The sequence below is a fragment of the Chelmon rostratus genome, chromosome 11 (assembly GCF_017976325.1).
Source record: "Chelmon rostratus isolate fCheRos1 chromosome 11, fCheRos1.pri, whole genome shotgun sequence".
Classification (NCBI taxonomy): Eukaryota; Metazoa; Chordata; class Actinopteri; order Chaetodontiformes; family Chaetodontidae; genus Chelmon; species Chelmon rostratus.
This window is the reverse complement of record NC_055668.1, coordinates 2,450,067-2,476,427: the sequence shown is the minus strand read 5'-3', so window position 1 is coordinate 2,476,427 and position 26,361 is coordinate 2,450,067. Positions and strand designations below refer to the sequence as shown.

The window sequence follows — 26,361 nt, the reverse complement described above, 5'->3', positions numbered from 1 at the left end:
TGATTGTGACAGGTTGACCTCTACCAAACACACACACTTGCTTCACTTGCTAAATGCTAATCCTTCCCTCTTCCACCTCTCCACCAGTTCACATCCCATTGTGGTGAGTCTAGCAGGAGAGTTGAAAAGCAGTGTTAATAGGGATTTATACAAGTCAGCACATAGACATGCTTTTCTTTAAAGGGTAACTCAAAGGACATAGTGCACAGAGTAACAGCAATGCATCTGTTTAATGGTAAAAACAAAGTTAAAACACAAAGCCTTTGTTTACTCAGACTGAGACTTTTATTGAGCTAACAGCTCCTGTTGAACGACTCCTTATGCATTTAAAAATTGTTTATAGTTTGTCTTGGTCTTATGAACATTTTTGTCTCATTTTACCAAGACTGTTGATAGATTAGTGTATCAACCACTAAACTTCAGTTGTGTTTGGACAGACATGGGTCCAGAAAAGAAACACTCACATCCACTGTTGACCACTGTTAGACTACCGAGCCTTGATTCATAATTTGTAGTGTTTTATATTTTTTTCCCTCTCCCTTCCGACAGTAGGCAGGGCTGGAGGAAAAAAATCCAGGGAAAATCGTTGATGCTGAAAAATCTTTCATTTCGATGGATTTTTGATTTAATGTGCCACCCTTAATGGTTATTAATTAAAGGGTAGGATCCCATTTTTTTATTATATTGTATTATAAGTTTATCTATAAAAAGATCGTATACTGCTCTTGCTACACCACAGGAGTTTGACACTGAGTGCACCCCTCAGCGACGATGAGCACTTCCTGTTTGCAGTATACCCGCGCATGTGCAGACAACTATCACTGGATTACTCTGAAACTTAAAAAATATTTGACCATGTTGATGAGCGGGCCATACTACAACAGCCATCCTCCCATTGTTTTTACAACACCAGCATGCATCTGGCAGTTTCTCCTCGCACAGTGTCTTTGCCTCATGTCTCTCCCTGTGTGCCCCCCCTTCAGCTCACACATCCCCCAGTGAAGGCGCACATCACAGTTTAAAAATCTTTGCTGTAGCAGATAGAGGAAAGCAATAATGTTACACATTTGATGTCTGAAAGGGGCTTGTGCTCCATCTTTGTCAGAATGGATCAAGATCTTTCAGCTACAGTGCGTCAGTCATTAACTGGTGTCATCTGTCTCTCAGGTCAACATGGAAACTGCCCGGTTCTTCAAGTCTGATTTTGAGGAGAATGGCTCCATGGACAACGTCTGCCTTTTCCTGAACCTGGCCAATGACCCCACGTAAGATTCACAAACAGTCTCAACAAGTGGTCCCACTACCAGCCAATCCCAGTTCTTGTATGCTTCCCTTAATTATTAATTCTGAACGGTGGATTCACAGAATGTTAGAGTTTGTCGGCTTTATATTCTCAAATGGAAAGAACGACTAGTTAGAACAGATTTTAGAGGTAAATTCAGACCTCATGTTATATGTGCAGTAGAATAACTACTTTTTCTCCACGACCAACCAGCATCGAGCGTATCATCACCCCTCGCTTGGCGCTGACTTCAGCAGAGTACCTGGCCTACCAGTGTGAGAAGCACGTCCTGGTCATCCTGACTGACATGAGCTCGTATGCTGAGGCTCTCAGAGAGGTACGATCACAACTCATCCGTCTCAGATTGGTTTCACTATTCGGTTTTTCACAAGCACTGTCGGGCACATTTCTCTGAACACAAGTGGAAATGGCCGAGTGTGTGAGCAGTAAAAAACTTATTTCGCTGTGGTTAATTTTCACCCTGCTTGAAACTAAAAAGGAGGTAGAAAGTCCAAAACCAAAAATGTTAGTCCATCCCTCAGTGAATTTGCTATCATTTCTGTGGCTCTTGGCTCAAAGCCCACTGCTTCCTAACTGAAGACATGTATCTTTGAAATCTGCTCACTACAATATAGTTTAATTTAAAAAAAGGAGACTCAAAAATGTCCCAAAACAGCTGCTCACTGCAGTTTTTATCACATATCAAAAATAGTGCTTTTGTAGGGGACTGTTGCTGAAAGGGAGGGTAGTGTGTCCTTCATTCTTGTAGGAAATACCTGAACTTCATTATTGTCTGCTTGGCTTTAAAAGGAAATGGTCCCCTTCCCTGCCCCTCCACCCACTGCCCTCCTTTCTCCCTGGTTGAGGAGTCAGGCTTTCTTGACTCACTCTTTTGTGTTACTGTAATAATCCCTTTATGTTGTACAGTTTGCTGTCTCAATATGCTGGCAGCACAATGTAGGGTTTTAAATAGTGCATGTGCATATGTGTTTTCCCTTCTCAGATTCGCTGTCCATAACCTTGGCACATGTGCGCTGCACCAATATTCAGCTTCGACTCAGGCAGCTTGATAGGCATTTCAGTGCGTACAAAGACCCAGGAGGACATTAACATTTAACTTTAGTTCCCATTCACGCATGTGAAGGTTGAGTTTTGCATTGAATCTACAGTTCACAAGTGCTTAGCCTGCCCATCAACCTTTGAATCCAAGGATGAATAGAACGCATTTTCTTCCCTCTTGCTCTGAATTCACTTGACTTTGGGAACAAGGATTTGCTTTTGGTCATTTTTGTGAAGGGTCTGAAAACAGAATGGCAACATTTCCAACCAGCTGTTTGCCTCTTCTGAAAGATACTGAAGGAGTTATCATCACTTGACTCTCCACCAGTGAATGGATTTAGTAGATTTTTTTTGTTTAGGAGGAAGAGTATATCAGAAAAGCTGATTGTACATGAGATGAAATAAAAATAATATTTATTTCTTTGGTTTGAAATGAATCACACTCCCCTTAATCCGCTGTACCCCAAAGATCTGTAGGGAAACATTAAAGACCTTTTTTTCCAAGGATGGCGAAGGCATGACCTGCTCTATTCTGCCTCTGACTGACCCCAGCCAGTCTCACTCCTCGTGCTTAAACCTAACCATCCCAAGCAACAAAGGCGACAAGTACTAGCCAGTCAGAGGCGGAGCAGAGCGGTCATGACTTCACAGCACTGCAGAGCAGACGCAGTGAAGCAGCTGAAGTAAAAGAAAACCTTTTACTTGAGTTGATAACAACTACTGTATGCACGTTCCTGTGAGCGCAATGAAACCTTTGCCAGTGGAAAGCCAGTTCTTTATCAAAACAGAAAGTGTAGAAAGAGATATCTGCCATCCACCACAGATATGTAGCAGGCAGTGAGTCACGTCAGCAGCAGAGAGAGGAGGACAGGGGACAGGAGGAAGGACGGATGCCGACTGGTGTTTTAGTCTCCTAAATGCAAAAGCGATGGCCTTTAAATCAGTCACTCTTTCCTCAGAGTCCCTGAATAATGACGTACAGTTAACCACAATGTCTGTCTTGTGTGAGTTCATCTGTAGTGAAGTCTCTGCAGTTCAGCCTCAGACTGGTCCTGCTGAACTGAGACAGCTACTTGAGTACAAGGACTTTGGGAGAAAGGCTCAAATTTCAATACAAAATTAAGTTTTAGTAGTTTTATTTTTATTTTTTGCCTGTTTTATTTTGTAAAACTTTGGTTAGCTATTTTGTTTATTTATTTAAATTTGCAGTTAACTCCTTACACTTATTCAAGATCCTTTTCAAGTCATCTTTTGCAGCATTGAATTAAACATATGCGTAATGGCAAGTTTTGTGTTGGGATTCCTGGTATTCTCAAAGGTCAAATAAATGTTCAGATATGTTACTTAAGCAATGCTACATTGTCTTCAAAATTTTAAGTCACAGAAGTATGAACATTAAAATACACCTTAAGTACAACAAGTACAAATGTAGTACGGCCTGTTTCAGGATAATGTGTTATGTTGTTGTTGGTCATTTTAATGACTTTTGTACTGCTGGGTAGCTTAATCTTTGCTAATATATCATCATTTATTAATTGATATAGATTTTATGCTAATAGTCTGAATCTGCACAATAACTTGTCACTAAAGTTATCAAATATATCGAATGCAAGAAAAGTACGATATTTGGCTCTAAAATGTAGTGGACGTCTGATACTGAGTTACATTCAACCACTGGTTATTCTAAATTTGACACTTCATTTACACTAAAGTGTATATTTGTCTCCTTGATTACTAATTATCAATATCAGCCCTGAAAAAAACATAGTGAAGTCTAGTCTTCAGTGAAAAAGCTCCGATATATCCACTGCACACTACCCATCCAGCATGAAATGGCAGACAAAGTTAGCAAGTAGCAAATAACGAGCCAGATGTTTCTCTCAGGGGTTGGTGGAGACCAAAGATAGAGCTATGGGAGTGAATTTTGGACTTCCCTTCATCAAGTGGATGAAAACACAGCTCCAAATAAATTCTAGTTTTGCTCCCTCCCTTATATTTTCATCTTGTTGTGCTGTTCCCCACTAAGCAAAACAATAATGAACATGACAGATGAAATGAATGTGAATGCATGTTAACAGCCTTGTGTCCTCTTGCTTACTCTTCTTGTTGCACTCACTCACCACCCACTCCTCATCTGTAGGTCTCGGCTGCCCGAGAGGAAGTGCCCGGCCGTCGAGGCTTTCCTGGCTACATGTACACTGATCTGGCCACCATCTACGAACGTGCTGGCCGAGTGGAGGGCAGAAACGGCTCCATCACCCAGATCCCCATTCTCACCATGCCCAATGATGGTAAGCGCTGCTGGAACCAAATGACTTCTTCACGATTAACCGTTCCAAAGTCCCGCCCCCTAGTTACTGTTGCTAGGTCGGACAAGCTTGACAAAAGGAAACATTTAGACACTGGTTCTGTTTAGCTGCGTGCTGCAGGCAGTTTCTGGGCAATATAGCTTCAAGAAGCCAACAACACGGATGACAGTAAGCTATGGATGGATATAGTCACGATGTTAGCTTTTATGAACAAGACAAAACAATGGAAACAGAGGCTCTCCTCATCCCATCTCCTTTCACTGAGGTAGCTTTTCTGGTTGGGATGCTAGACATTGTGTATATCTAAAAGATAACGTTGCCCCTCTCCAAATCTCTTTAACGTTTCCACGGAAATAAGGAGGAAGCAAACCTGGCTAACGTTGGTGACATAAGGCTAAGTCCTCAGGATGTAGCTAGCGGTTTGCAAACAGTGGCTAACTTAAGACGTGACTGTATATAATGTAACATGTGCATGATAGATTGTGACACCAGTGTAATGAGACTTCACATCGTAATGGTACGTAGTTGTCCTTGGGGATGGTGTTGATGTTCAGCTGACTGCACAGCCTAATTAACTCTTTATATCAGACAGCATTTGTTTAGGGTTTTTGGTGACACAAGGCTAAGTCCTCATGATGTAAGATAAATAAGATCTTATCTTGTCTTATTTGTTTTGGGTTTTGGGAATGGAATAAACACATCGCCTTACACATGGTCACGGTATCAAGCGTTCCTTATTACAAATACCCCAGCACACAAGAGCCTAGCACATAGCATAAATATAACAGCAAAAGATGACCCTGGTTCTGCCGGGCACCAGGCTTGCTCAGCTGTTATTGGAGCACAGAACAAAAAGGGGTGGGACAGAGGAAGGGTCAGTTGTCAGTCTTGTAGGGGACATAGACATGAATTATGAACAATGGTATTTTCTGTGCTTAAATGGCTAAATCTCTCTGCAGGTAATTCTTTGAATTACTGGAGTAGGCATCTCAAATAGACTGAGGAGACATCTTTGATGCCTGTAGTTACCATAGCAACTTGTATGAAGAGCCTACTCCTATCAAAAAGGAGTCCCCCATTACAGCATCACAGGGAGGATTGTGTCAGCTTTTGCTACACACTGTTCCCAAGGGCTCTTGATTCAGAGGAAAGGGCATTAAAATGGGAAGCTAGCAGAAATTCTGTCTATTTTTGTACTGTGTTTCACATATTGTAATGGCAGCAGATCAGAAAGTGATTTTAGTAGTGCCTTAATTGTAGAGGATCTTCACTTTGAACTCAACTGAGATACTATATGTAGTGTTTACATGTGTTTATACAATACAAGATTATTTGTTGGATATGTTGTGATTGAAAGCATTTGTTTGCCTCTAACAGACATCACCCATCCAATTCCTGATCTGACTGGATACATCACAGAGGGTCAGGTCTACGTTGACAGACAGCTGCACAACAGACAGGTATTTCTCCACACTACATTGTGCCCTGTGCCAGTGCAGTACAGAAATCTATTCAAACCCACTGTTGCCCTCAGACATTTGGGGAAAGAAAATAAAATAATCTGGGTTGAATGAATTTCTCAAACTAATCTGAATTTTGTAGGGCCGAACTAAACTGTGCTAACCTCCTCCATGCACTTGTTAAATATAGTGCAATATATTAGCACAAGGCACAGTGTTTCCTGGCTTGTACAGAATTTAAGCCTTGGTCAGAATTTTCAATTTGTTGCCATAAAGCTTGTCAGCTAAATCACTCTTATGACTGTTGATCCTCATTGAAAGTATCAGCGCAGAGTGAAAAGAAGTGCAATCCTCTGGGAGGGCTTATCTCATCTGTCTACATATTTCTGACAAAGTAAATATGACCCTAAATAGACCTCTCTACTAAGCTTTGGACTTGTTTGTTGTAGTGTCCACTATAGTTACAACAAAATAGTTTGCATTAACACAACATGTAATCCAACTGTGTCCTCTTCCTCTTTCAGATCTACCCACCCATCAATGTGTTGCCGTCACTGTCCCGTCTGATGAAGTCAGCCATCGGTGAGGGGATGACCAGGAAGGACCATGCTGATGTTTCCAACCAGCTGGTAACTAATCTTACCTATTGTGCCTAAATATCCTGTAACCTGGACGTCATGTTTTTCCCTCAGAATAATGTCGACAGTTTGGTAAATAACTTGAAGCATTGACAAGCATATTGTATGAAGGGGGCTGTGACAGTATACAGACAATAATTATTTTGTAACCAACCATTATTACTATTAATGTCTCTCCTTGTCTCCAGTATGCCTGTTATGCCATTGGTAAGGATGTCCAGGCCATGAAGGCTGTGGTTGGAGAGGAGGCCCTCACCTCTGATGATCTGCTCTACCTCGAGTTCCTACAAAAGTTTGAGAAGAACTTCATCGCTCAGGGTGAGAACGTACTAAAGGAGCAATTCACAAATTTTCAACCTCATTTCCATGTATTTGTGTACACTGTTACGGAGCTAACATGTCACCATCCTTCATAATAGTGAAGGTGCAAGTGGTAGCTGGTAACCACAGCTAATATGGGATGTTCATTGTTTCATCGGCTATTTACACGCCCAGAACAAAGAGTTCACTATGGACAAAAATGAATGAGTGACACATGTGGAACCTTTACGCCATAGTGATTATGATGGAAATTCAGAAGTGGGAATGGGGGCAGTACAAGAGAGTTCTTGTGATTTAATTATATATAAAAAAAAGTGCAAACGCAGTCTTTATATGTTTTATTATTGCACAGAAATAAGGTCAGAGTACATGTAAAGTGGTGGTCCAGAATAACAAGGAAACTAACCAACAGTAGGAACAGTGCTTCCGGTTATTGAGTAGTTTTGCTCATCTGTTATGGTATACTGCTTTGTGGTGGTTGAAGTGGCGTTCACATTGCATTTCTGAGTTAAGTTTGTCCCTGGAAAATATTGATCTGTGTAGTTTCCCTCTCGCATACCTCGCCATTATCTTTAATCTCGCTTTTCTTGAAAGTGACTCAACAAAGCTCAGTGTTGAGATGGTTTAATCGTTTTGGTAGATACTGTACATACAGAGCTGTATTTTCTCTGTTAGACAATGACGGATTCCACAGGAGAGGAGTTGTCATAGCAAGACAGAGAAAGCAGAGAAATGGAGAGAGGAATATTCTTAGATTTTTCTTCCCCATCCAACTCACAACAATACGTATTAAAAAATAATAGTACGAATACAATTGGGTTCAGAGGAGGGTCAGAGATTAAGCAATAACTTTGATGGACAGTAGCAAGCAAGGAGGGCACCATCTGTTGTGACGGAGACCAGACCTGTTTCCAATCTGTCCTCCTCTTTCTCAGCATCTCCTTTATTGCCCCCCATATAAAGGCCCCCTCTCCTGTTTTATGCGTCTCGTGGTGTTACACCCAACAGATCCTCACAGAGCTACACCCACTATACCTACACCATAAGCTGGGCATCATCAGTTACATCTGCAGCAACTTTGCATTTCCTCACTTTCCTGTGGATGCATTTGCTCAGAAGAGCTGTGCTTTGTGTCGTAGTGACGCTTCACAGTGCTGCTTTTGATTACTCCAGACGTTCAGAACACTGGTTTAGAAGTGGCTGCCGGAAGAGTGAATGTACTATGTTTGTATATTGATCTTTAAAATGTTGTTTTTTTTTTTTCATCTACTCTCTTTATTTTGGAGGAAGCCATAAAGTCATCTCTCTCACATCTGTCTTCCACTGTTCTCTCTAGTAAACTGTCTGCGCACATTAAACAACTGATTTGACTGTAACTGTTTCTGTATTAACTGCATTAGCTGTGGTGGAAACCAAATAAAATCAGGCTAAATAGAATGATATGAGAATTAAACATTTTGATTACATGAAATGAAGTACAAATAGACAAAAACAATAGAACAGAAATACAGTTAGAACAGTCACTGGTAAGCTCTGATTGTATATACATGAGATTGATATTGATTAAAACAAAAAAAATATTTGTATTCCTTTTATATATTTCTTCTTGGATTGTAATTAAGTCATGGATATTTAGATGCATCAATGTAAAGATTCCATGTCCTATTACAGTCTTCAGGTTCAGTACAGCCTCTTCCACCTAATGTTGGTAATAACACATGAATTAATGCTTGCAAGATGCTAACCTGACCATGACAAAGGAAAAGAAAATGTAATCTTAAAATCTCAAACTGTGTCCTTTGGATGAATTGATGACATCATGTCACAAACAAAGCTGTTGGTATGTTGCCCTTGAAAGGCAAACAGAACTGACTATACTGTATGTACTGCAACACAACAAGTGTGATGGCTTATACATCCCATTTTTCTATTTTCGATGATTCACCAAGCCTAAACTAAAAAAACAAAAACAAAAAAAATACTCCACATGCTAAGAGCCAGATCTTTTTCTCCAGAGTTGGTGGAGACCAAAATAGAGTGAATGTTTGACTTATCAGGAGGACACAAATACAATCCAATCCAGTGAAAAGATAATGTTGCTCTGTGTCTGCTGCTTGTAGAAATAACCACAAAACACACTTGTCATAACCATTTTATGTGATAATATGCCAATGTTATGTACAAAACAAGTGGTGACAGTAACACTGAATTTATTGGAATCATCTTCCTTGTGGTCCATTTTCAAGAAGATGTTTTGCTTGATGTGATGTACAGTTGAGAATGTGTATGCATGAGACAGCCCCTGGTGATATTGTGTTTGGATGCTAACCCACACCGTCGGTGGTCCCTCTGTCTCCCTCAGGCCCGTACGACAACAGGACAGTGTATGAAACCCTGGACATCGGCTGGCAGCTGCTGCGAATCTTCCCCAAGGAGATGCTCAAGAGGATTCCTCAGAGCACCCTGGCTGAATTTTACCCAAGGGAGTCTGCTGCCCGTCACTGAGGCAAACTAAGGGATGCTCTGGTTCTAGCCCCACTCTCCTTTCTCCCCAGCATCCTCCTCTCCTGGTATTCCTTTCTCTCATCTCACCCTAGAGCCCTGTACTTGGAGGCCGATGTTGCCGAGCCTTCACCCATCTTAAACCTCACCTCCTCTTTCTCCACAGTTCTTATTTCTGCCAGTACATCTTCTTTTCATCAATCAACTCACCCCAACACCACCCCCATTCTCCTACCCCGAATGAGAACAGGGCAATAATCTCCCCCTTCTGTAGATGTACTGTAGTGTATCTGTGTCCAGACGTTGTGTATGGAAAGTGTCTGTGGTTGTAATGTCTACCCTTAATTGCAAAAACGTGAACATATCCTTAAAATTATAGATCAGTCCTTATTTATTGGGGTGTGTTACCGCTGGATTCCCCTCTTGTTTTTATAACTAAATCCTATGTAATATCAATTTCTCGCTAAAAGCAAGAGGTTTCCAACCGAAGAAAGACGTGTGTGTGTGTATATATATATATATATATATATATATATCTGCAGGGGGGTTGTCAAAATAACAATGTCCCTGAAGTACAGTACCCCTGCACCCAGTACCAGTAGGTGAAGCTCAGAGTGGGGTTTTTATTGAGACTGGCAGAAAGATTTATTCAGCTTGACTGTCATTTTCTAAACTACAAAGCACCATTTGAATGAACAACACAAACTCACAGTTTCACCAACTGAACATCAGAAATGTGTGTTTCTCTCATCCACTGCCTGGTTATTGCTTAATAATAGGCGACCGCTGTATTTTTTTCATGTCAGTGACCTAAAGTTGGCCATTACGCAAATGTTCTCATGTCAGCATCCTCAACATGACGAGGAAAGCATCCTGAGTAAACAGAGAAACTTGGGACACAAGCAGAGTTGAGATGTTTACTGTATGCTGTCTGCAGTGGTTTCACTCTTTCTTCCCTCTTGCTTCCTCTACCGACTCTGGAAACTATACAGTGGATGTTTACATTATTTGTGTTTTGCTGTTTGATTTGTGTTGCGAAAAATGAATATAGCAGAGTATATTAAACATTCCCATCTGTCTGCAGAAACTAATTCTTTGTTGTGAAACTATAATGGTTTTGTGTGTTTGTGTCCATGAATAAATTAAGTATACTGTTGTCTGATCTTTATACACCTGTCATTCATCACATGTATTCTTCCTGTGCTTGGTTTGTCAGCCCTCTTAGCCAGCCACAACCATCTCTGACTGACACCGGCTCCTCATTTACCTACCTTACTTTCATCTAACAATGTGTAAAACGTCTACAGTCATTTTATAGCAATTGAATTCATGTGTGGATATTCAAGCTCAAAAAACTGACAGATTCAGAGAGTGTTGGAGCTGGTGTTTTCCATATCACTAACTGTTCCACATGTTGGAATTGCAGAAAAGGTGCTGCCTGTTGTTACTGGATAATTACATATTTGTATATTATGTGTAATTAAAATACTTAGCTTTGAGAAATGGCCACAGCCGCACTAACACCACAAACAATCTGATATGAAATGTTATACTTTATTTGTTAAAATAATTGAAAATGTTGAAGTTTCAGGAAAGGTCACTGGCGCCTTCAAGAGCAGCTACCTCATGTTTGTGTTCCAGTGGTGTTTTACGCCAACAAGAGCACAGTTTTATGGGCTGACCGTGAACATGTCCAACTCACTGCAGCTGTCCAGAAACATAACCATACCAAGTCAAGCTCTACTTTGCGGAACCAAAAAATGGGGTCCAAATGTCCGCGTAGTCCCCTAACTTTTCAGAGCTATTATCCACATTGCTCAGTCTTAGTTGGGTTTATTAGTGGCTCAGGTGCTGTTGGACGCTTGGAAGCGAACTTTAAGCTTAGATTAAAAAAAAAACAAAAAAAAAAACAGTGTTTTCATAAAGAAGCTTTACTTTATCTTTGTGTAGTCTTTGTTTATTCCCTCCTTTCCAAAATAAAAGTCAAGTTCACCCCCAAAGGAAATATACACAACAGTCTAAATCCAGTATCAAATGGAGTCTTTATTGATCTGTTCTTTTAAAAGACGCTCAGTGAGTTAATAAATTGTTATAAATATATGTATTAATTCCAGTGCTCTTATGAAAGCGGCAGACTGTCTCGTGAACGCTGTCCGCGTGCATTATATTCGTTGTGTAATGTATGCTTGGAGGGTGGCTCGCGCGCGAGGGAATCTACCTGACAGGTGTGTGGCGCGGAGGCACTTCCTGTTGAGCTTGGGTTAGAGATTTCCTCGCTATGGCTGCGGAGGAGCTGGACAGAATTCAACTCATTTCAGACCTGTCCAGCCAAGGTACGTAACTCAGCTTTGAGCTGCAACATGTTTTAATGGCACAGGTACGAATGTGCCGTTGACGGTTCGCGATGTCGCACCGTCTGAACTTATGTCTCAACTCATGTCTGAGCTCATGTCTGAACAGTCTTTGCTCTTTGAATGAGAGAAATTCGCGGCACACGCAGTGAACATGTCTGTGTTCTATTAGCTGCAGCTGCTAGCCGGTGAAACTAGCTTACACGGCTAGCGCAGCACTTGCTTTCAAAGTTTTTTTTATGATGAAAAACAACAGACAAAGCAGTTTTTTCTTAACTCTGATGGCTGGGGTCGTTGGTGTTTGGCTAAAAACCGCTGTGGTGGAGGATTATAAGGGTTTTATGTTAAATCACTGGTTTTAAATTACTTTACTGTATGTTGGGGAGAACTTTGCCCACATTTTGAGACACAGGCGTTCTAACGTCTAACTCACTAAACCTCAGCTGACTTCTGTCCCAACCTTTGGGGTTTTGGTTGTCATGGCCAAAGTCCGTGTCCAGTGGGAGGACCTGGCTTTGGCTCCTTATACTCAGGACCCAGGGCCCAGGGCAAAAGTGATCTGTTGGCCCCCTAACCCCCCTGTCTGTCCCCACTCTGTGCTGTGTGTGTTCTTCTTCATGGCCTGTGCTTTGCTGGGGGGCAATTTGATCAAACACAAAACAATTTAGAGCGCACTTCATGTGAGATAAAGAAGGCTTTAAAACCAGACGAGACGGGCTGCCTTCAATAAAGTCAGACCCTCCTGAAGGCCCCTCCTCGCATCAGCTGATATCATGCTTTAAGTTAGTAGTTCATATTGCTGTTTTATGCCCACTTGGTAGTCCAGCCCTGTGTATACCAAACGATGAGTGTCATGAACAGACACGTGACAGTGACTGGCCATCATGAGATAAGATTAACTTTATTGATCCCCAGCTGGGGGAGTTTGGTGTTACAGGCAGCATCAATAAAAACAGCAATAGCAAAGGCAATGGAAAAAAAATTACAAAATAAGAAGTTATATATATATATGGTGCTTGGCTGATTTGACATGTGGCTAAAATTCTGATGTAAATATGTATTATTGTCAAAGCCTTCAAGTGCATGAACAAGAGCTCCCACACAGCAATTGATTGTTTGATGGGCAAAGCCATGAAAATGCAAAGATTTAAATAAAGTTGGTCCTTTTGTCAGCTATTATTTTTTATGTACTTTGTGGAAGATATTTGTGCTACTGGACATTCACTGACAGGTTAGCAGAAGCCTATCACTTCAATGAAGCACTGCTAGTCAGTCTACTGTATTTAGATGTGTAAAAATATGAGTCAGTATGAACCGCAAACACCAATTTTAGTTTGCCTTGTACAATCTTTAAGATAGATAAGCACATTCACTTAAAGTGGCAATATCATAATGTAAGTGAAAGTGTTGGATTCAAAATTCTGATAATGTAAAGGTAGAAAAACATCACTAGAAAAATGTATGTATGGTAAAGTTTATTCCTCTTTTCAACTGTAAAACTAAAGCAAAGAAGGACCAGATATCTTATATATACATGCATTAGATATATATGTATATATGCATTATTATTATTATGGAGATTACTGGGGTGTTATTGCTAATGCATTACCACGTAAGCAGAATTTACAGTTACAGTTGTCAAAGTAGACAAAGACCATGTTATATACAATGCATTATATATTAAGTGGCCAATAGGTTTTTCATATCTTAATCTATGAAACTAGTGGTCACATAAATACAGTGAAATAAAAAGCACAATGTTTATCTGTTCATTCAAATGTAGTGCAGTAGAAGGTCACATAAGAGGAAAAGTGGAGTAAAGTAGAAGTAGAATTTACAGAGTATGAGTAAATGTACTTCCCATCACTTATTTTAGACCTATGTAATACAACTTGTTTTTTATTTGCAAAATACAGTTGTGTTCGCACAAGAAGTCATTCAGTTCCTTGTTGCTGAAGCAATATATTATCAGGTGAGCTGTAAAGTAACTTCAACGTTTCTGTGAAATATTCTGGTCAATTATACTTTTATTATTATTATTATTTATTTAATCATTTTATAGTATATGATGTTGTGGTTAAGTAGAACTGCTGTATATTTCCTGGCCAGCAAACAGTGGGCATAGCAAAAATCCTATCCTCACAGTGGGTTTGGGAGGTTAAAAAAGAAAATTTCTCCCTGCTTTCAGTTGTTTCTGTTCTATATTGGATGTACACTCCTCATCTGTCTCAGGGTGTATTTTCTAACAAGTGTATATCCCAAAACATCACACTGTTCCTTTACAAAGCTTTTGATTCAGAATTTACCTCTGCAAGAAAAGAGCATCCTGAGTCAGTCTCCTGTTCCGTAATTCACCAAGGACCAAGTGGAGGCTGAAGTTGGTCACGGATTAAAGTGTGTTGTTCCATGGGAAAAATAACTTGCATCTTTACCGATGTCTGTTCTGACTGCATTATACATTCATACTATTTACATCACCCCTTGTGAATTCTCTTAGTGTGTGCTTGTGCTGGATGCAGCATTAAGCATCTAAAGGGTTCGTATTTACTCAGGCAAATAGAGGATAACGATACAACCCCTGTTATAGTGGAAAACAGGGAAAGCCTTCTGTATACCTCTGTAAGGCACAGTCATGGTGGATATTTGACTTCTACATGTGTATGGTACATAACAAGTATTTTCTATGTTTTTGTCTTCTAGCTGTACTTAACAAAGCTTATCTTGGCAGTGGCCAGCCAGATTATCTGTTAATACAAATTTATTATAGGCAGTTCCTCTTACTATTGTAGTTACACCCAAGGCAAATATTCAGACAGTGTTGCTATATTCAACATAGTCAGGTGGCGCAGGACACAAGCTGCACTAGTCACTGACTGAGAAATGATCACATGCTGGAGAAGTTCCCACTTTTTTTAAACCAGATGATGTGGACTCTGTGTTCTTCATTGACATTTCCTCCATTGTGATTAATTGATGAAGATGGCTTACTGGCATCCTTTGCTTCCTACAGCTCTACAGGAGTATGAGGGTCTGCAGAGGAAGCATGAGACAGCAACCATCGAGGTAAGTGTTAATATATGTCAGGGTTAGACATACATGTTGTATGTCTGACGGTATATAGACAGCTGGTTCTGTTTTGACATCTCCAATAGGAATCATGCCATGCAGTTTAGTTACAGAAGCAGCAGTAATAGTAACTGTAGCATGTTGTGGAAGCAACAGTACTGTATGGTCAGTACGCAGTTACAGTGAAGTAGTCGTTGGACCAGAATTTGTCATAGCTGTATTGATTGACAGAGCAGCAGAGGCAGCAAAAGTAGAAATAATTGGAATATCAGTAAGCGCAGCTTACTGTTAGCCATGACACTTTGCTTAGGTACTGTTTAAGAAAAAGACTGTCTACAAGAAAAATAACAGCATCTATTGTTTGTTGAAATGACAGAAACAAGCTATGTTCACATTAACCTGACAAGGACCTCTAGCGGCCGTGACTGTAACAAAGGTGGAAGTAACATTGTTACTACAGTGCAGACAGAACAGAACAGAACAAAAGCTGCTGTTCCTTGTCCATAGTTAACCAGGGGAAAACCTTTTTCTACTCTGCCGTATACCCATACATTTCCCTCTCCTCTCACCTTCGTTTCATTTGGCAGCGTTTCATTCATTTCTTCTCACAATAATAAAAAAAACACATGAACATTTTCATTAAAGTAAAAATGACATCTATCTGTCAATCATCATCAATCATTTTAGACTTTAATATGAGATTAGAGCTACAGCTGTTTGTCCATCTCTGTTATATAAACATGCAGGCCATTTATTTCACTTATTAGACTGTTACACTGCTGACACACTGGATATACTGGATATTTTTGTACGTAATGTGTAACTTCAAATGAAAATTAGCAAAATATGAATATATCACTATAATTGTAATGAAAAACAGAATTGTGAATCGTGACAAGAAGAAATTTGTCTGTGTTTGTGGCAATTGTGTCTTTTTTATTTGATTAGGTCTGTTTATTTTTCAAAAGAAAGAAACAAATTGTATCATGGCAGCCAGTTTACACGCAGGAAGAAAAAAAGACATGCTTAGAATGTACTTACATAGGGTAAGTTCATCTGAGATATTATAGAACTATTACAGTTACTATCTACATAAGATAAAGTGCTTCGGAATGAAAACTTGCAGTATCCTTTATCATAAATAAATATCTGGAAGTTGAAACAAAACAAAAGAAGTTATGATTATTTTAACTGTGTATAGGCCTCCTGCCTTCACAGACTTGGTACATGTATTAGGAGGCCCGGCTTCAATGTTTTCTAGTTTTCTAGGAATTCTTTCATTCACACACATGATCAACAACAACTGCTGATTGCTGTTAACAAGTTAACGTCAATGTACACATGTTCAGAAAAGACTTTGTGTCGTACCTAATGTTAGTAGTCTTCTCCCCTGTGCCTGGCTGCAGTGCGTAATCCACCCTCATCGCCAAGGAAGTTGGTAAAATACATGCAGGTTCCTGTCTTACTGAGTGAAACAGCATGACTAATCCACTCGTTACTTCAATTTAAAAGTCTGCTTGCCAGATGACAAACATGACATGCTAGTTTTGCAGTTTTATTGTTTCCAGCAAAATAAAGAGACTTTGAATGCTCGCCTTTAGAACTACAATAACGATTGCTCGCTCGTTGCCACGGCTGCTAATGTTTTGCTAACATCTGTACTCTCCACACAGGTCTGTTGTTTTTTTAACCTTATTTCTCATTTCTCATCTTAATGTAACAATGTTACAGGTTATAATACACACACACACACACACACACACACACACACACACACACACGCATAGCACTTCCATCACAATCAGTGCTGGCTGATCACGGCTGGTCTTCTGGGATCCACTCGAGTATTATGCATAAAGGCATAATGTTAAACAGATGTAGGAGCATGGTAATAGAATGGGACCCAACCTAGACTTGATTGCTCATGCAAAACGTAGATCCAAACCCCTATGGGTCTTGAGTCATGAAATTTGTCTGTAAAAGCCCAAATTTGGTGGCCTCCGGCATATTCTAATGCCACTATTCCACCATATACACTGATCTTAATTATTGTATATTTAAATAAGTTTGACTACCTAATTTTAAATATTTAGTGAATTATTGTGAAGGAGAATTAGGCTTATACTTGATCATATACAGTATATTACTACAGGTTCCATTACTATTATAATTACATTTTTAAAACATGATTTTGAGCATCTGACATTAGTCTGGATAATTGGTCAATGGCAAGCGTTCTGGGATGTTTTAAACTGTAAAATTGCAGTGTAAACCTGACCACATTTTCCTCATACGACGTTGGCCTGTTACTTTGACAACACTGGCTGTTTTAGTGTGTGTTTGCAATGCGTCTTAGACGTGGCTCTGCTGTGCAATATAAATAAAGATAATTCATTTATTTGTTCATTCATTAAGCCCATGAACATCTGTTTGTTGTATATGGTAAATGTAGCGCTTTCAGTGACTCCCCTATTTCAAGGGGCTGCACAGAGTTAATGTGTGCTGATTGTTCTTAAAGTTTCATTTCAGATACATGTAGAAATTGGCTTTTTAAAAAAATAAAATTTTAAAAGTATTTGGGCTCTAGTTTTCTGGTTCTTCTGTCAATATTAGATTTGGAAGCACCATGGTCACTTTTCAGGGAGAGTAATTATATTTTCTCACCTGCCCATCAGCTCTATATGGACTTTATCTTTCAATACCTTTTAACACATTTTCCTTAAATTCAGTTTCTGCAGTCTCTGCTTTGTGTTGTTACACAGGCAAACAGGTTTAAGGTTGATTAAAACAACAATGGCCCTTTGTTGTCTGTGTGTCTTACATAAGTGCAAGAGGCTGGAGGAGGAGAGAAACGAGGCCATCAAGAAGCTCAACGAGTTCCAGCAAGGTAAGTTTATCTCTTCTGGGTCAGTATGTGGCCAGAAGGTGAGATTAAGGCAGAAAAGTATTTATTCTACAAACAAGCTTTAGCTCGTGGAAGTATCAATATAAATTAATACAATATGGCAGCGTCAACAAAGCTGTGACTGTGTACTGTGGCCACAGTGTATACTATGGGCCGCACGACGTGGAAGCTATGTAAGATGTTTTTTTGTGCAGGGTAAGCAGCTTTCATTGGGAAACATCTTGGCAAACAGTATCCAGTTTTCATAGTACATACACTCAACCAAGAGCCACAAAACTAGAGTTTTTTGCTGATTAGCTATAAGCTAAGGTGATCATCAAAAATGCCAGTAGGCATGATTTTGTAGAAGGAAGACCACAGCATTCACTAGTCTACCTATCTATGTCTAGATAGCCCTAGATGATGACTGCCTGTCTCACTGTCGCAGCTCATCCTTATTTATACATCAGATGTCTTTGTATCACAATTGTGACATTGAAAACCATTGTGATGTAAATAATACAGTGGAGCAGTTTATTTGATTAAGTCTACACATTTCCCCACAGATTATTGTTTAAAGGGCCAAGTCACTCATTATACTTGCCAAGGTCAGTTTAATACCCACAGGGAGTACTGCTCAGTCTGTGAAAACAGTTCTATAGTGTTTTCTGGCTCTGTGACATTACTTACCTATGTATTAGGGTTTAATCCCGGTAAACAGGATTCCGAAGAATACCCATCCAATTTCCAGATGTCCAAGAAATGTAATAACAGGAAAACAGGAAAAACATTTTCATTTTCTGTTTTTTAGAACATTGTGAAATATATTTAGAAAATGTGTAGGCCTACATCTTACTTTCTTAAAACATAAGCAACCGCTGTGTGTATGCCAGTGAAACACATTGATAGTTTATTGTCATTTCTAAACACATTCAGTCTGGCAGAACGTACCAACCCCAGATCGCCACTGAAAAAATCATTCATTTGAAATCTGAGTGCGTGAGAGCTATTCGGGAGTTTTGCACCAGCAGCCTCAGAGCACTACCAGACTATGGAATCAGCATTTGCCTTACCCGATCATTACCACTTTTTAATGGGAAAATCAACATATTTAACTCTCTCCTGTCATGATGTCCGGTGAAAATAATTCTTGAGTTAGATGATATTATTATATTCTAGATCTCCACGTTATTTTCCCCTGCTGCTTCTCTGATGGCCAATTCGGTCAGTTAAGAGTTTATTTTAACCAAAACAAGTCAAGCTGGTGGTGATTGTCGGAACAGTAGAGAGATGGCCCGAGAAGGTTTTGATGAGCTTTTTTCTCTGGAGTTTCAACAATGTGTGCTTTACAAGTTTGGGAGCTTTGGCAAGAGTGATGTGTTTGTTTCTGGTTAAACAAAATGGATCTTACTCCTTAACAAAAAGGTCTCTCTGCAGGGGTCCTTTCCATAATGTTGTCAGACACTTAGAACAACAATCTCAGCCTGTCAGTGGCAAAAACACTTTTAGTGGATGTACATTGAAGGTGCACAAACGCCTGGCAGGATTACATTTTGGTCTATATCATGGCTGCCAGTTGCAGCTCAATACTGGAACAATTTGAAAAATAGTTTTCCTCCGACACTTGGACAGAAAAACATGGGAAAATAGGGTCCATAAGCACAGATAACATTTGACCAGAATTTCTCCTATTTGACCGGGACATTGAAATCTTCCAGGACATGTTGACCGGCACCAGTTCATTCACTGTACGGAATCCATCTCAGCTTAATAGGATGACTTTGAATGAAAGTACTTGCTTTACCAAATTTTGTTTGTTAATAGAATGAATGATTGTCAAATATCACATCCATGAGGCTGTTCTCAGCAGACACAGGCAATGAACGTGGCATTTCATATTTCTCACAGCTAAAGCAGTTTTCAAGCAGCATGCAAGTTCATATTCAGTCTAATGTTGACTAACATAGATGGCTGTTGTTGCATTTAGTATTGCTTGAAATATGTGTTTTGACTGTCGCTGAAATTATACTTAAAAAAAAAGTTTTTAGAACTTAAAGTTTGCAGGATTCCCAGCATAGTGTACGTCTGTTTTCTTCACTTCTTAACAAGACTATTATTATGAAACACTTGTGGGAATGAATGTATTTAACAAAACTCAAACTTGCAAGGTTACCATATGACATGACGTAGCTACTGGAAATTTAGATTATGCGTAATATATTATATATAGTAGGCGTGCGACAATATGACAGCCGGCCACTGTTAGAGATTTGGCTTTTTGTTTGTTTGTGTCGACCACAACCCCAGCCTTATTCGAGACCTTTTTAAGACCTCTTTTATTTGGCTACTGGTTTAATTTGAGGAAATATGGTTGGTTAAAACCTAGTATATGGCTGGACTGTGTATGGTTAATGTGCTCCCAAGGACAGAACTGAGGACCGTCCTCGCCTCGCTGTAAAGCTTTGTTTATGGTTGCACGATAACATCCCCTTCGGCATTGCAGCGTGTTGAGAGCAAAGAGTGCATAGGCTTAGCAAGACGTTGCGTGGTGGTGCTCCAAGGACTGTTCGTGCCTATTCATTTCGAAAGAGCAATGGTTAATGTGGAAACTCAAACATACAACTAATCAATTACGGAACTTCATCACTCAGTCAATGGTGTCACTTCAACAGACTTCACTTGGTATCAAACCGTGTCAAAAACTGACCACTGAGCTGAGTTTGGGCTCCTGTGTTTTTTGCTTAGATTAAAAGTTCTTCTGGGGGAAAAAAAGAGATATAAATTCAATTCAGGATACAAGGAAATTTAGGAGCATACAGTACATTCTCAAGAAGGTAAATCAGATTCAACACGTCTGCCTACCAATACCTGTATGATGTAATTTATGACAACATATGCATTGATGAGAGAACATGTGTTCTGTTGCAATAAATGTGTGTTGTTTTGAAAATGATCACAGCTGTACAAATGTATGAACCAGGACACAGATAATGGAATTGGAATAGCACTGTCGCAGCTCCAGCATTTATCACAAATCTGTTTCCAAACACTGCAAATATGTTTCAAATGTTTTGGCCCACCGTTCAATTTTCCAGAATGATTTTCCTTATGGATTGAATGCTTTGCTATGACCACTTTAGTGAAGACAGAATTCGAAATAGGGCACCACATGTCAAAAGATAGAGCAAATAGTTTGTCTTTGTAACGGTGACAGTTGTGTGGATTTTCATCTGAATAAATCTGGCCTGTGCTCATGTATTCAGCAATTCTCCAGCCAAAACACATATTGTGTTTGACTTCCGCGTTAATAGAGGCTGCCTCACTGTGCCAAGCAGCTGCATATTAGGACCTATTTCGTGATTTCATAGCTCTTAGAAAATTGCTCCTATTCACAACGAAACGGCTGGGGATGGGGCGTCAGGGTTGGGTTGGGGGGATGGGGGGTAGTGGGAGGACGGGAGAAAAAGCCCCCAACACACAATCATGCCTTTTCAATTGCCGATGGCAAGGTTGATGACAACATGACCATTGTGTTATAATGATAACACCACAAAGGCATCTGCCCCCCTCATCAAGGCTTCACAGCGGCTGCAGATACAATTTAATTCACTGCTCCGTTGGCGGCGCTGATACCATTATGCAGCACGTCGGCACAGGGGTAATCACTGTCTTTCCTGAGAGGAGGATGAAAAAAGACAGGCACAAAAAAGAGAGGAGAAAAAAGATGGAGTGATGATGATGGGGAGGCCGAAACTTACAATTAAGACTGCCAATTCTGATGTGTCAGAACCCCCCGTTGACTCGTGCTCATACACTTTCAACACTTCCACCGCTGTTTATTTACCATGGCTACCAGTAATTATAATTAACATGTCATTTAGTTCAAGGCGTCCTTTCGTAGGTTGCTGAGTGTGGCCACGGCATTATGGAGGCAGGCGGAGAGGAGCGGAGAAGAGGCCGAGGATGAAAACTGGCAGCTAAATGCTATTGAATGACTGATGTGGAGGGTGCCAGAGGAACGTGGATATTGCCTGCCGCCGGCGTTCATCAGGGTCTTAATTAGGTGTCACTAAGGGATAGAGTTGCCCACAGCAATGGCACTAATACTTAATTTCTTCACCGCTCAACCACAATGTTTAATTAGATAAGTGGTGGGGAATTCTGAAAGGGTGTGTTGTGATTTGGAATTTGACTATCTACAACTCCCTAATATTTTTCATATCAACAGTGGGTCAAATGACTGTGTGTAATGTGAAAAGTGTCACTCATAATGACTCCACAGAGAATTATCTTCAACTTTGCAGTTCACCTCAGATCTTTGAAGCTTTTTAGCCTCTTTTATTTCATTGTTTTGGCCTTTCACTCGTAAACTTTGCTTTCATCATCCTCCTCCTCCTTGCAGCAGCAATATCTAGTAAACCTGCAAGGACTTCATTGACATTCACTGATCTTTACAGAAGGTTAGACTACGATGAACTTTCAGGATGCTGGTTCTGTATATTGATTACATGTATATATGTTTTTTTTTATAAATACACAGCTGTAGATATAAATTCATCGTTTATATCCCCTTGATTAAACATCCTTCAGTATTTTATCAAATGGTAATACTGTTGCTGTTTTTGCTAGTTTAGTAAAGAATTAAGGCTAAAAGGCAAATGTTTCTGCTCAGCCTGGGTTGAGTGCAACATCACATGTACAATTCTTATCAAAAAGCTCACGTACACTCCAAACTATTATTCATAGTCATACTATCAGGTTGTTTCATGCATGTATTCAGTCTGTGCTCAATGCACAGTGGTTCTGGATGATGAAAATAAAAAGGTAGGGAAACTTATCTGAATTAAAGATACATTGTTAACAACATTTAGTTCACTTCCTTTTGAATTCATGTCATAATTATGCACATAGGTCACTCACCATTGTGGCTACTCAGATGCAGACACAATAACAAGGAGAAATATACTTCAGTGTCAAGTGTTACGGCACTCTTATCTCAATTAATTGCAAAATGAAATGAGGAGTCACAGGTATGCTCCCACTCATTTAGAAAATCCTAATCATGTTCTTTGTTTCCTTGAAGGCATTTTGATCAGGTTGAATGGCCATGAGTTGACTTTTTAAGTTTGTATTGACATGAATGTAGTCATTCAGAAGAATTTTAAATGCTGCTTTTCAGATTTTATTAACGTTGTCACATCAACGAAGGCTACTGACTAGTGGGCTTCTTTGCTAAGGGGCACAAATTGTAAGATGAACATGCATCATTTCCTTGTGTGTGTGGCAGTCTGTTAGTTTGATGCTTTGCTTTGTCAGTTGCCAGCAGTAACAGTGTCACAAAAATGCTGTTGAGTTGTAATAGAGTTGTAGATCCAGGGTTTTTGTCAGTCAGGATGTCTTGGCCTCGGCTGCTTCTACTATTTCGGCTGTTCTTTTTAAAATCTGTCTCTCGTACCTCAGTTTATGAATGTGCAATACTAAATCACTGTAGTACATACAAGCCCAAGAAATACAGCAATATATCCACTGGCCATGACTAAACAGCAATGCATTACAGTTTGAAAAGGCCATACATAACAGGCTAATTATAGTAATGCATGCAGATTAGTTGAGTTAAGTTAATGTTGTTTGATTGGCCAAATGTAATGAATCCTAACTATGTTTCGTAAAGACCCGGACAAATAACCATGTGACATTTGTTACAGGTTAGGCACAAACAGGCTGCGTTTTTCAATGTTGACAGCGTTTCTGTTGCCTTGTTTTTCTTGAATAACATGGTTAGAAGCATTTACTTTGTCCTTATTAGTCGTGAAATGCAACAGTAAGCATATTTACGAAGTATTGTACTTCATTACAGTTTTGAGGTATTTGTACTTTCCTTGAGTACATTACATTTTATGCTGTTTTAAACTTCTACACTACACTACGAGGGAAAAAATGTATGTATATACGATGTATTGTTATAGATTAATTTACCCAGCAGTATATCAAGCAGTCAAAACAAGCTCCAGCAGTAAATTCCTACTTAGTTGCAAGAATATCACCAATCAAATAACTTAATATATAATAATGTAGCATGCACAGGTACTATTTTTGGGAACACTTGAATGGAGGACTTTTATTTCCTCTTGCCTAAGGATTGCAGTTGTTGTTGGTGTACAGATTGTAAATTCTTCCAAAGTAAATTTGTTATTGTGGCCTAAGCAAAAAAAATGTATATACTATGCACTATATTACAATATACTATGCTAGAGGTATTGATACTTTTACTCCTGAATACTTCTTCTGTTACTGGCCCTTATAAACTGTGCAGTAGCAGCGAATATAGAGCTGAATCTTGCTTTTTAAAAACAGTCCTATGACACTGATCTCTCTGTCTCTGTTGTGTTGTCTATGGTTGTGTTTAGGCAACTCAGTGCTCTTGGTTGAGGTTAGAGGTAGAAAAAACGTGTTTCACAGTGAGATCTAGGGCCAGCTTTGTGGACTGACAACCAAAGATTTGGCTATACTCTCATGATTGTAAGCAATCGTCTGGGACAGCCCAAAATTGCACATTGAAAAGTTACCTTAAGGCATTCAGTGCTTCTCACTACCTTATAAAATAGAGGCAATATATCATTTTCTTAATTGTGTGTTTTTTTTCTTAGTTTCTCAGAGGGTCATTGAAGAGGTCAGTGCCATTCAGGAGAACCTGGAGATCGAGAGGACGTGTAGAGAAAGTGCTGAAGCCCTGGCCTCCAAGGTACACTTCATCTTTACTGTATGAATGTTTTTTAACATTGTGTGACCACCTCAGAAACACTATGTAACTGCTGAAGTACAATAAGGGTATCAGGTATTTATTGACTGCGATTAGTTAGTGGTTTAATTAATGGTTTCCAGTCTAATAATGTGTGTTTGTATTGATCAGGCTGATTATCAGCTGATTGGACTCAGTTTCTAACAGCAGTGTGCAGTAAACACTTTCCTTTGTGTGTGTTTTGAAACGACTTTCCTAAACATGATGTGATTGATGGAGTTATTAATGATTCCTGCTCAGGATTCTTTCTTTCATCTTCCCTTTTCTAAGCAACATTAACATTTATTCACCCAGAAACAGCCAATATTTCTCTGTATGAGCTCCTGTTTCTCTCAGCTGCTGCTGTTTGTCTGCAGTGGATCTAAAGATGAGAAGAGACTTCTGAACTTTCTCATCACTGTTTAATGTTTTGTCATTTTTGTGGCGCTCGTATGACCTCAGACTCACATGCTTTATTGAAGCTTGAGTTGTTCAAAAATCATACAGTGTTTTGTGGAAAAGTCAAACATTCAGGTTCCAGTTTTAATGAACTCATTTCTGTTTTTAAATACACTGACTCCTGATTGTTGATTGGATACCTTTTTGTTTTCATAATATGTAATTCATTGCTATTGCTATTGGGGCACACCGGGCCGTGATGGGACGTATTTTTCAAAGGTCTTGCCCTAAAAATGACTTAATTTCAGGCCTGCTTTGTCTAAATAAGCCTGTATTCAAGGTGTCATTAAAGTCCTAAAAACAAGAACTAAGAAATTTTATCATTTGATTAAAAAAAAGAAGAAGAATGTTATCAAAATAATGGGCTCTGTTAATTTTGGACCAAGTTTGGCTAAATACTGTAAATACTTTAGTATCAAATTAGCTATTTAAGATTACTCTTTGGCCAGTGTATTTCAGTAACCGTCACTTTGACACATTCAATCTGTATGTTGCAATCAAAAGCACTCTGTGGTCCTCCAGTTCTGCTGCTGTCCCCATATCTTAGTGTCTAAAATTGCATTGAATTCTTTTGATTCAGAGCACACGTTTTTGGAGTCCTTGCTAAAATGTGAGTTGTGATTGAGAGTGGGGGAGCCTGGCACATAGTGATTTTGCAGCCCACTGGTGTTGAGCTTATCACTGTAATCATTTCTCATTCAATTTCTGGACAAAAGCCCTCACAGTCCACCTGGTTGGACCAGATTTTGGGCAGTGGGAGGCTGAGGGAGAATTATGGTGAAGGTCGACTTTTAGGCTTTTTTTTCTTACCGTTTCTTGGCCTTCAGTCCTCTTCTTTCCTTTGGGTTGTTTTTCATCCTCATCATACAGGGGTGACAAGTAAGATTTTTACTCCTCCGAGTGACCATAAGGTATCGAGGGATGTTGACTGGGTTGTTGATCAATACTACTAGATTATTTGGTTGGCTGCTGAGATTTCTGGCTTTGAAAAACTTCAACCTTTGACTCTCAAGACCCTCCCAATAACTGCTACTCATCTTTTGACACTGTCCATTCATTGCTTCAATTCATTTTACATTTTGTCAAGGTTAAGAAGCTTAATTTTTAAAGTAAGAAATAACAAGTGACAGCACTGTTATTATCATCATTGCAGTATTCAGCATGATGATATATTGCATCTATTCTAGATGTTTCTGTTGAATCCCTCATGTAATTCTGTACATGTTCTGTTCTTATTATCTGCATTGAAGAA

At 39.5% G+C, this 26,361-nt stretch overlaps 2 protein-coding genes across 2 annotated transcripts in view; both read left to right on the top strand.

Moving 5' to 3' along the window:
- The window catches only part of atp6v1ba (ATPase, H+ transporting, lysosomal, V1 subunit B, member a), a 36,299-nt gene extending 25,572 nt beyond the window's left edge, over window positions 1-10,727 (top strand). Inside the window, exons 8-14 of the mRNA XM_041947130.1 lie at window positions 1,168-1,265; window positions 1,496-1,619; window positions 4,482-4,632; window positions 6,028-6,110; window positions 6,635-6,739; window positions 6,937-7,066; window positions 9,432-10,727. Coding sequence (XP_041803064.1) covers window positions 1,168-1,265; window positions 1,496-1,619; window positions 4,482-4,632; window positions 6,028-6,110; window positions 6,635-6,739; window positions 6,937-7,066; window positions 9,432-9,574 — 834 coding nt within the window. The 3' untranslated portion in view covers window positions 9,575-10,727. The remainder of the gene's footprint in view (window positions 1-1,167; window positions 1,266-1,495; window positions 1,620-4,481; window positions 4,633-6,027; window positions 6,111-6,634; window positions 6,740-6,936; window positions 7,067-9,431) is intronic.
- A 1,098-nt stretch (window positions 10,728-11,825) lies between these two features.
- shtn1 (shootin 1) overlaps window positions 11,826-26,361 on the top strand; it is a 36,638-nt gene continuing 22,102 nt past the window's right edge. The window contains exons 1-4 of the mRNA XM_041947131.1: window positions 11,826-11,904; window positions 14,933-14,985; window positions 17,815-17,875; window positions 24,520-24,614. Of these exons, the coding sequence (XP_041803065.1) occupies window positions 11,850-11,904; window positions 14,933-14,985; window positions 17,815-17,875; window positions 24,520-24,614 (264 nt within the window). The 5' untranslated portion in view covers window positions 11,826-11,849. The remainder of the gene's footprint in view (window positions 11,905-14,932; window positions 14,986-17,814; window positions 17,876-24,519; window positions 24,615-26,361) is intronic.